Source organism: Nansenia antarctica, assembly GCF_963989245.1.
Source record: "Nansenia antarctica genome assembly, chromosome: 4".
Classification (NCBI taxonomy): Eukaryota; Metazoa; Chordata; class Actinopteri; order Argentiniformes; family Microstomatidae; genus Nansenia; species Nansenia antarctica.
Window position 1 is genome coordinate 16,478,631 of NC_137689.1, and position 11,450 is coordinate 16,490,080.

At 42.7% G+C, this 11,450-nt stretch overlaps 1 protein-coding gene across 1 annotated transcript; it reads right to left on the reverse strand.

Moving 5' to 3' along the window:
• stip1 (stress-induced phosphoprotein 1) lies at positions 1–6,570 on the reverse strand. Its single transcript, XM_080529794.1, has 14 exons — positions 6,473–6,570; positions 5,214–5,423; positions 4,991–5,132; positions 4,464–4,605; positions 4,080–4,239; positions 3,789–3,915; positions 3,226–3,328; positions 2,771–2,891; positions 2,551–2,647; positions 2,275–2,399; positions 2,100–2,136; positions 1,895–1,998; positions 1,502–1,677; positions 1–1,362 (listed from the first exon to the last, which is right to left on the reverse strand). The coding sequence occupies exons 1-14, from the start codon at positions 6,479–6,481 to the stop codon at positions 1,290–1,292; spliced, it is 1,626 nt and encodes a 541-aa protein (XP_080385920.1). The 5' UTR covers positions 6,482–6,570; the 3' UTR covers positions 1–1,289.
• Between the last annotated feature and the right edge of the window lie 4,880 nt (positions 6,571–11,450).

Below are 11,450 nucleotides of genomic sequence, written 5' to 3' on the forward strand. Positions count from 1 at the left end.
AGTGTTTAAAATGTTTTTTTCTGAAAAACAGTTGGAAGGACACAAGCACACAAGACACTGATGAACTTAGAAATACATTCAGATATATTTTGCAGAACAGGATTAATTTCACTTGTACATTACACATCTGGGGCTTTTGTTTAACAGAACATCATGTGTGAGGGTGCCACTTTTGATACTGGACAGGCTGTGTTATCTTGGGACTTGTGTGATCAAATATCTCCCATATTTATTTTTGACTGAATTGATGTGGCACCGTGTCATAAAGAACTCTAGCAGACCAAGGCTATAGTGAAATGCAGAAATTAGGCTTGAAGGAACCAGTACATATGTTTCACAGAATCCTCCCCCTCCCCTTCCCCCATTAAGAAACCAGACCAAACATTCCAAAATATGATATTGCAGGCCATTTGTGCCCTGGGGTCATGATCAATAGCACCAAATAGCCTGGATGTTATCTTCCTGCTCTAAATTGATACCAGGCAACGGTTTGTATTGAGATGAAAAGACGTGAAGTGTGAAAGGAGTGTTTAACATCCACACAAAGCATGCCCAGCTGATCCCAGGACCAGCGATATTCATACTGCAACAAAATCATATGACAGGACAGCATCTATTTCTAACAACCTGGAAAATAGTCATTTGAGCTTGGAAGGCAGTCTCTCTCAATCTCTATTACACCAGCACAACTGCATTGACCTGTAATGAATGATGTCAGACTCCTGAATGAAACAAAATATCATCGTGGTCAGGCTCCTTATATAAATATTGAGCGTGTAACGTGATCCCTTGCAAAAACCCTAGCAGGTTTTAAAGTGCGCCAAGAAGGTGAAAATGAAGCAACCGTATTGCACCTTGAGGTCATCATTCAACATCCAACAGACGCCACTGAAACAACATTACAGTTAGAGGTCCTTAACTGCTGAATAAAACGACCATGTCAGGCTAAGCGAGACGCTGATGTAGTCTGCTAACTCTGTAATAGGTGTTTGACAATTACTGGGATTATATGAGTTTTCCAATATAATTCAAATTCTGACAGTTCCAGGGTGCCTTTTACATTTGCAGATGAGGAAGAGACTTGGTGCTTTTCATTTTAAGTAAAGACTCATGAAGGCCATTATTTGAGAATAAATTATTTGCAGGTCTGATTTTGAGCAAAATGGAGTAGAATATAAATCTGAGGGTGGAAGAGGTGGGGGACGGTTATATTTGGAGGGAATGGCATCTTGATCCTTTGTGGTCCTGCTGTTTCTTCATGGGTTTGGGCCCGTTCCTCTCCTCTCTCATCACCGGATGGCTATCAGTCCCACATCTATTAGTTTCTGGATCTTCTGAGCAATGACTGGATTCTTTAAGTGACTGAGAGAAGACAGGGAAAAGAGAGGAAGAGAGAGACAAAATATATGACCATTTAACACCACAATCATTGCATCCATGACAGTGTGTGATGACATAGTAACTGTGTTGATGAGTGCGTGTAGAGATCTGGCCTGCTTACTCGCTGAGCGCCTGTGGGTCCTTCTGCATCTGCTCCAGGATCATGCGCATGGCTGGGTCACTCATGATCTGCTGCACCTCAGGGTCACCCATGGCCCTCCTCTTCACGTCCTCTGGGCTGTCGTTGCGCACACTAGCCTGGCTCATCATGCAGCGCTGAATGCCCTCTGTGGCCTCCTGCACCGGGAAGAGGAAACGTAAGGAGGAGGGCGGTGGATGGACAGCAAGACAGATGTCACGTCAACCATTTGCCACACACAAACAGCCTCTCAATGATGCCAACAAGAAGGTGAAAAGCAACTGAAAATTGGTTTCATCTGAAATACTAAGCATGAAATCTAAAAGGAAAGTGAAAAATAGTAAATCATTTATATATATAAAACTTATACTGTACCTTGGAGGTAGAGTCAAGCTCCAGCGCCTTCTGGTATGCATCCATAGCTTTGGTGAAATCCTTCATGGCCTCCAAGGCAGCCGCTTTGCGTGTGTAGCCTTTAACTTTGGAGAGACGCATCAAATAAGGTGAGGTCAGGGAGGGGTCCTCTGACAGTAATTTTTTTTGAGAAATACACAACAGTTATTCAATGTTCGATACGTACTGAATGCAGGGTCAAGTTTGATGCAGTCCTCGCAATCCTACACGATAGAGGAAGAAGGGAGGGGGAATCTGTCAGTCATTTATATAACAGTGACTATAAACCAAGTTTGTGTATATCTGTTAATGGTGACACGGATGAAGTTTGTGTACATGCATGGCTACGTGGTGTACTGTACCTTGAGGGCAAGCTGGAACTCCAGCAGCTTTGTGTAGCAGGCAGCTCTGTTGCTGAAGAGCTTGGCATCATTGGGGTTCCTCTTGATGGCCTCAGAGTAATGTTTCATGGCTCCAGGGTAGTCTCCTGAGGAACAGAGGGTAGATACAGCATGTCAGATTATCCAGATGCCTGCTTATGCCTGTTAATATCATAACTTCTATGCAGAGAATTAGTCAAATCTCCATGCCATGAGGCCTCCTTATAAAATGTTGATCCTCATTTGACCAACACACACCTTTCTGGAAGAACTCATTGCCCTTGTTCTTCTCTTGCAGGGCTACCTCTGGGTTAATGTAGGCCAGTTTGTCCTGCTCCTTCAATATCTTCTCTGCCTACAGAAAGAAAAGGAAAAAAAGGTAACATGAGACAAGTATCAGTAAATATATGGAGCCCAGCATAATCTGACATCATCTTGACACGCTTCTGTTAGTCTGGGCCAACAACACACACGGTACCTGCTGGCACTTCTTCAGAACATCAGGGACGCGATGCTCCGTCAGACTCTTGTTGAGGAACTGGACTGCCTCAGAGTACTTCTCCTGCTTGAAGTACGAGTTACCAATCCTGGCCAACGCCCTGAGAGACAACGAGAGTGATGGAGAAACAGTAAGCATCGGGCGTATGCACTTAAATTAGAAATCTGGGTGACGTGCTCTGACATCACTCCAGTTTCCGTTTAAAAGCAGAGCACAGAACTATCCAAATGTGACCTGATGGAAAATGGTGACTGTGACAGTCTAATTGGCTTTTTGTTCAGGAGACCTCATCTAACAAGGTTTAGACAGTCCTCCTTGATGGATCCAGTGTGCACTGTTCCGGATCCACCACAGCTGGAACCCTAGTGGGTGACTCACTTAGCTTCCATGTAGCATTGTGTCAGTGAGTGATACATGATTGAGGCTGAACTCACTTGGCAATTTGTCTGTAGTCCTCCCGGTTCTCTCTGCCCACATCAATAGCCTTCTCACACAACTCCCTGCACTTATCATACTCCCCCTTCTCAAAGTACACAGCTGGAACAGAAACAGGGGAGAAAGAAAGACAGGCTTATGAGTCATTTCCGACACATCTGACTGTACAGATCATAAATGTATTCTCTTGAATTGAAGAAAATCTTTGTAGCCGAGTAGTATTTTCCTAAATATGAGTCCCCCCTAAAGGAGAATTAGTATTGTTGAGATACTAAAATATGCCCTTGATCAAACAAGTTTGCTCACTTATCCATACAAGACTCAGATCAGGGGAATTAGTTCCACAGCCAATTAATTCTACAGATTACATTTCAAGATTATTTCTTCATATAAAGCGCAGATGAATGAGACACTGGGCAGATAAATATGGGAAAAGTTGCTGAAGCCCAAACTGTGTTATTGGACTAAACAAAAGACTTCAAGAGTTCATATATTTAAAATCATTTAAGCACACAATTTGTCCTCTGCTTGTTTGTCCCGCAGCACAATAGCAATTTGATACCTGCTGAATTCGAAATATAAGCCATGTTGGTGGGGTCATGCTTGACGGCCTCTTCATAATGTTTCAGTGCTGTGGCAAAGTCCTTCTTTTTATATGCATCGTTGCCAAGCTCCTTCTCCTTCAGAGCCTGAGAAAGTACAATGGAGATTCAATGGGTTTAGGAAAAAATGCTGATATCAATAGACACAGCACCCATCTCTGAATGCTAGGGGGAGAAGCATGCACATCAACACAATTCTGTCATCACCCTTACTATGAGACTTTGAAGTAACTTAATCTGGTTTGGTTTACTTGTCTCTTATTCTCAGGTAGGTCCGCCTCTTTGGGAGGGGGCGGCTGTTTCGGTTTAGGTTTGGGGGGTGGAGTGGGCTCCTCCTCTTCGTCCATCCCAGCCAGGTCTAACCCCAGCAGCACAGAGAGAGTGGTCATTACTCTAGGGTCCTGCAGCTTCCTACAGACAGTGAGACAGGGGTGTTGGACTCAAACCATAGAATGTTCTCAGAAATGTCATAAGGAATTGCATTGTCCTTATGACTACAGTCAGATGATAGAGATGTGTGTCCACACAGTCTATATTGATTGTGTTTTATGTTAGTCAAGCAACTGCGAACCCAGAAAAATACACAGAGCACTTTACGAGGTGCAGACAAGCGGTATCCATGGAATCACACTCACGTGCCCAGTTCAGACGGCTTGTCCCTGAGCTGCTCCAGGAGCTCTCTGTACCCCGGATCTGACATCAGGGCATGAGTCCGAGGATCACTCTCAAGCTTCTCAAACATGTTGGGCATGGAAAAGGGGTTCATCATCTTTTTTTCTGGTGGGGCAAGGTGGGATAAGAATCACAACTCAGGATGTTGTTTACTATATGGTGAAATCAATATTTACACAAATATCCTCAAATAAAAGCAGGCAACCTGTTCTTTATCTTGTTCTTTTCACATTAATGTTTTGATTTCAAATGCAAACTTTTGGAGTAGTTCCAAAAGAAGAAAAAACTGCTCGGTGTCCAAATTATTATGCAGGACACCGTATAACAGCATGCACGATGTTGTTATGCGTTGCTTTTTAAACACCATCATTCCTGACATCTGTTACTATGCCTACATCAGTGGTCCACACACAGGCCGCCACAACCGCATTACATCACAGATACATTAAGAAAGCAATCGGATATGTGCAGTTGTGACCACAATCTCTACCTGCTAGCCGGGCCTCTATGTTTTGCAGGCCCTCCTTCAGCTGTTGATTGCTGGGCTCTTCTCTTAATCCCTCTTGGTATGTCAGTTTGGCATCATCAAGCCGTCCAAGGAACTCAAGGGCTGCAGCTTTTCGTGAGTAGCCCTATGCAAGCAAAATTCATCATTCTAACTTCCTGACCACAAAAGTACACAAACAACTGTATGGTTGGTGACATCATCTCACCTTGCCCCAGTCAGATTTGATCTTGATGGTCTGACAGGCGTCCTGCAGGGCATTCTCGTAGTCGCCCTTCTTGGCGTAGGCAGCCGAGCGGTTGCTGAAGAGGACATGGTTTGAGGGGTCGAGGGCCAACGCTTCGGTGTAGCAGCGAACGGCCTCTTCGATCTTCCCGGCACTAAGTGCCTTGTTGCCCTGGTCTTTTAACTGTGCCACCTATGCAGGGAAATGAGGGACCTGATTAAATTCACTGTGACAATAATAATGCCCTGTGGAATCATACATGCCAAATGCAACACCTTGACTATAGCCGCAGCAGTTAAACCCCCCCTTCATTCCTACACCAACCCTTCTTGGCATGATTAAATAAGAACTAGTTTAACTACATAGTGTGTACTCTCTACATTAAATGCAATTAATGGAAATAAATACATATATTGTGGGATGAATTGCAAATCCGAGTACTGTACTAGAGCAGGAACATCAATAACGTCTGTGTAGAGCCATACCAAAATCAGCTGTTCCTGACATTAAGGACATGGGAACATGACATTAGCTAGCCACTAGAAGACATTACTGTCATGTGTTCCGATACAAGTCAAACACAGTTACCAATCGATCATTGATTTTCAAGGTGATTGGAAGACCATGGATTGCAGTATTGCGGTTAACTAACATGTATCCTGCTAAGCGTGACTGTGATTTGCAATCAGTGGACAGTTAATAAAGATAGTAACGTTTAACTCACGGGTGTGAATTCAGATCGCTGTTCACAACTAGTTATGGAGCTGAGTCAGAGCTGAACTGACAACCAGCTCCATCCACCGTGTCTGCAGTGCAGTTAGCTAGCTAGTTATCACGGTTGTATGAACGGACAGGCCAGGTTAATAGGCTAGCTTGACACAGCTATAACCGATTATCTAAGTTAGTTGAAGTTGGCGTGTTGCTAACTAAGCCAGCTAGTCTTGCGGTGTGATAGATAACCGGTTCTGACACAAAAGAAGTGCTCGTAGATACATAAAAACGCAACACACCATTTCCTGGCTAAATGAAACTCGCTAACCGGCTAGTAGCTAGCTAGCTAACAATGAAGCCCGAAACACTGACTAATATGAATGCATAAAGCTAGCCAACTATTGCTTCCTGTTAATGGTCAAAAATGTTATCGTCACCACCAAAACACAGACATTGTGCTAATAAAGTAATTATTTAAGAGAGATATAATGATTTTGATTAGCACACTACTGGTGACAGTTGCTACTCACTTTCTCCATGGTATGACCATGAGGTTCCAGAAACTACTGTGAAACGACACAGGCTGAGCGCCGCCCCTTGAACAATATTGAGAAAGGTTGCCAGATTGTGTATAAGAAAGTCGATAATCGTAAACCAAGAACGAAGATCAGATAGGTTAAAGTATGTTGTTGTGTTCGCTGAAATGTTCCTTCCGATATATTGTATGCAGTATGTATTTATAAAGATTAACAGGCAATGCGTAACATTGAAGAAAAAAAAGCTAAAGCCCTATCTTTACTTGAATGGCAACCTGGGAAATCACGCAAATCTTGAACTTCCTCAATGTATATTCTCACCGCATTGATATATCATTGGTTTAGTTGACGTCATTGAATACGTCTCAGCGAATCAAGAGCATATTCGCGTAGAGTGCGCTGAGTAAAACACAAGCGTCGAAGTAATGGTTGAATTACCGTTATCATCCAGTTGCTTCTAGTTCATTCCGTGGATCCATGATTTAGCTGGTAAATATAATTTAAGTACTTATATATATTATACGGTGTACGTTTTCATATGTACAGTCATCAATAGGCATCCAGTAGTTGATTGTATATGTGCTTTTGAAGGCTATACTATATTATCTTTATAGTGACATGGAATATTCTGCATGTTCAGTTCCAAACTGTAGGAATGTCTTATAACATGATGGACTTACCCTGACTTGGAGTCAAGGGGATATTTTTGGGACTCAGAAGTTTGATCTTCCCTGCACGCAGTCCTCAGAATCCCCCAGGTTGATGGAAACACAATTTCCCCAAAAATAGCACCAGTGCTTACACCACCAAAAAGCCTGGAGTGGGACAGAGTCCTTTTATTATTGGAATTATTTATTTTTTGCCTTTATTTTACAACTAGAAAGTGCAGTGCAATAAGATGGACAGACATCACAACACAGGGACACATGACAAACACAAAAGTCAATACAGAACAGTTAAACCACAAGACAAACAGATGTCTCAACACAGTGGTAACAACGCAACATTTAGTAAAAAACAGTCAGCATAGACAGTAGACAGTCAGCAATACTTTTATTGGATATCAGGTACAGTACCTATAAGTCCATCATTGATTTAATTCGGTAGAGTAACATGTAGGATATCAGGTACAGTACCTATAAGAAAAATGAGTACATGTTTGTGTCAGTGAAAATGACCATGATGACATAATTCATGAGATTAACAAGTACAGGTATCAGAGATTGTGATTTAATTCTTAAAGGCAGCTCATCACTGGCTGCAGCCAACTGAAAAAAAGGAGCGACCCAACAGTGTAAGAGTTTTAGGAATCTTTAACTGAATGTGAGGGGCAAACCAGGGATGTCATGTAGAGGTGAGTAGCAGTGTACCAGGGATGTCATGTATAGGTGAGTTGGACATAGGAGGGTTTTGTAAGTGAACATGGACCAATGGATGTTGCACCTAGTTTGTAATGAAGGCCAGTAAACAGATTATAGTGCAGTGATTATTCTTATAAGGGACACTGGTGACAAACCTTACCTGATGGCAGAATGATAAAGCACATCTAGCTTCTCTATGGCTCTGTTACATGCTGACCTGTAGGTGATGTCCCCAGAGTCAAGCATGGGGAGAGTGGTCATCTATACTAGTGTCAACCGGGCAGAGGGGGTGAAAGGTCCTGTTGACCTTGGCCTGGCTGTGACTTATAAATGTGCTTTGAAAAGGATAGAGCACCTTCCAGCCATATACCTACCTAAGTACTTGTAACAGGTAACCATCTCCCGCTCTGACCCATCCTAGGTGGGGATCTTACGTGTGCAAATCAGGGCTCTTTCTACCAAAAAGCATGAACTTGTTTTTACTTGGTGTTATGAACCAGGTTAAGGACAGAGAACACCTGCTAGATGTCAAGGAAGCTTTTCTACATTTACATTTTTAAATTTTTGGCATTTAGCAGACGCCTTATTCCAAAGCGACTTACAATCAATTTTCAATCAATTTACAATCAATTTTCTGAAGGTCTTCTATTACAGTCCAACTGTGTACAGAACTGTGTCAACTGAAATGAATATGTACACTTCCTACCACTCTAGCTATGTTGTTGAGATGGAGAATAGTGTGAGGCCTAGTATGGAACCTTGAGGTACTCCCCTAGTGGATAGTGAGTTGGACTTGGGATCGGAAGGTTGTGAGTTCAAATCCCGCCTGAAGCCACACCACTACTAGTGTGCCCTTGGGTAAGGCACTTAGCCCTCAGTTACTCCAGGGGGAATGTCCCTGTAATTCGTAATTGTAAGTCGCTTTGGATAAAAGCGTCTGCTAAATGGCAAAATTATTAAATTAATTATTATTAATTAGTGACAGACAAATGTGGAGACAGTACATCATCAGACTTCACACACTGAACTTCCAGAGACAGAACAAAGCAGGCAAAAGATTGTTCAATGAACCAATATTTTGTAATCTACCGACAATAATAGAATTGTCCACGGTGTCAAAGGGCTTTGTTAAGTCTATGAAGACAGCAGCAGATTATTGCTCATTATCAAGAGCTGTGGTAATGTTTTTGAGAACCTTTAGTGTTGCTGTAATACATCCATGACCAGAACGAAAAACAGATTGCATACTTGAAAGAACACCACTGTATTTAAAAAGTTGGTCAGTTATGGTACCATAGAGATGGGCTTATAACAGTTAGAATCAGCTTGACCCCCCCATTCTGAAGTTCTGCAGCATGTATTGAGAGGTAAAAAGGTGTGAGATAGGGGCTGCAATAACCGAGGCTGCAAGAAAAATGGGTCTAGAGACCATCCAACCCCACTGGCTTTTTAGAGTCCAGCTTGTCCAGCATCTTAGCTTCCGTAACTGACTGCAAGGATAAACCATGCAATGGCACTGAGCCAGCGGAGGAATGGGATCTACAGTGAGTGCTGATATTATAGTATATTTCCACTCACCTGTTTCATCCTGGGTCCCGGTTCTCGTAAGTTCCCCCCATTTCCATCACTGGTCAATGTTCCCCTGTACTATTTATGGCGTCATTCCCCTTCCATAATCACAAGGTGATTATAATTGCCAAGCCATGTGAGAGACCACTGCAGCCCTACAGCTCCCTGATTGAACTGGTAGCTTTTCTCTCAAACTGCTTATTGGCAGCAGAAGTCTTGAATTGCCCCAGTGCCTATCAATATTACAGGCAGAGTGGCTAATATGTAACCTATTCTGTTTGAGTCTGATGCCTCTGGATAGACATAAATGTCTAAACAAAACATTGGATTCGAGGACAACATGTTCATGAGCCTATTATGAAAGTTATTATGAATTTATAATTTCACAGAATGTGTGTGTGTGTGTGTGTGTGTGTGTGTGTGTGTGTGTGTGTGCGTGTGCGTGTGTGTGTGTGTGTGTGTGTGTGTGTGCGCGCACACATACTTAACATCACAGTTCAATGCAGTACCAGTGCTGGTCTCGTGTCACCTTTGGATCCTTATGGTACTGCAAGTTGCCTTCCTTGCTTAGTTGCAGTTACCCCTCTATAGCAGCAGGTGGCAGCAGGAGCTCAACAACCAGCTCTGCTGGTTTTGCCAGCAATATTTATTAGTTCAAAATTAACAAATATTAACTCAAGTCATATTAACTAATGACCATAACTATATATAATGTGTGATGTGTGTTTAAGGAGGGATGACGATGATGATGACATCAAAAACCAATGGAACTGTGTGAATGTGTGCGTGTGCTTAGGTAACATCACAGTTCAATGCAGTAACAGTTCTGGTGCCATGTCGTGTTTGCCATGTATCATGTGTAAGCATGATAATATATATGGATATGGTACATCTGTGTAGGTGTGCAATGTATGTAGAATGTGAGTGTGTGGGTATATGGATGTATGTGTGAGTGTTTGTGAGTGAGGGAAAGAGAGAGAGTCTTTCACAGCTCACTGCACAGCTAGATTGCCTGCAGAAGAGGCGACAGCAATGAGAGAAAAATGAGAGGGAGAGCAACACCCAAAAAAAAGGGAGAGCAACACCCAAACAAGTGATAAGAATGGCGGTAGCAAATGTGATATATGCCTGTACCATGTCCTAGACAGGGAAAAAAACACCTAGAAATGGGCAAATGACATGGAATTTGATGTGGTGTGTGATGAAGTGTTAATCGATAATAGGGCAAACACATGAATCTCAGAAAGAGGAGGAGGGAAGGTTAAAAGGATAGTGTTATAGTATATATAGCATATGATTGAAAGCAGTGGAGCCTCGAGAGGTAAGATTGACTCGAAAGGCTAAATGACAAAGAGGTAGAGGAGGGGTCAGCGCCAGAGCTGTGGAGGTTGGGACTGAAACAACAACAAGGATGGTTGTAAGTATTGGGACAGGGTGTGGGCAGAGAGAGTCAGGTTGAGTGGCGGGAGCATCGATTGATTTATTCCAGCTGTATCGATCAGCCGACAGCCCTGTCTGTGAAGGATAGCGTGAGGATTTAGACACTGGCTTGTGTAATGAATGGGGTTCCTCGAGTGGGGAGAGAAGGGTTGGCACTAAATCAGTGTGGTGTTGTGCATCCAGATGTCCCTAAGAGAGTGTATGTGTGATGTGTGTGTGTGTATGTTTGTGTGTGTGTGTGTGTGTTTGTGATATGCCTATAAGGCCACAGAACTCCCTTCCTAGTAAGCCAATGCCCACATACTGTAGCCTGCCTGCAGGATTCATCTCATCCCATCACGAAGACAAACACAAGACTGATTATACGCTCATTATTACAATCACATTTGTGGCGGTCGAGAATTTGTACCTGCGCTTCGCTTCTCCTGATCGGACTTCTTTACACCTAATTGCCCACATTGTATCTAGGAATCCAAACAAAATTATATCTGTTAATTCAATCCACGATCATAATAATAATATGATTTGGAATGTAATTAGACTGTGGATTCCGTTACTTTTCCAGAGCAATGGCTCGAAGGTAAGTGCTTTGGGCTTTGCTC

Bases quoted from the DNA above. Each gene is read 5' to 3' on its own strand.
- stip1 (XM_080529794.1), bottom strand. The intron at 4,606-4,990 runs GTAGAGATTGTG...TTGCCCCACCAG, and splicing joins CATAGAGGCCCGGCTAGCAG to AAAAAAAGATGATGAACCCC. The intron at 3,916-4,079 runs GTAAACCAAACC...GTACTTTCTCAG, and splicing joins TACCTGAGAATAAGAGACAA to GCTCTGAAGGAGAAGGAGCT.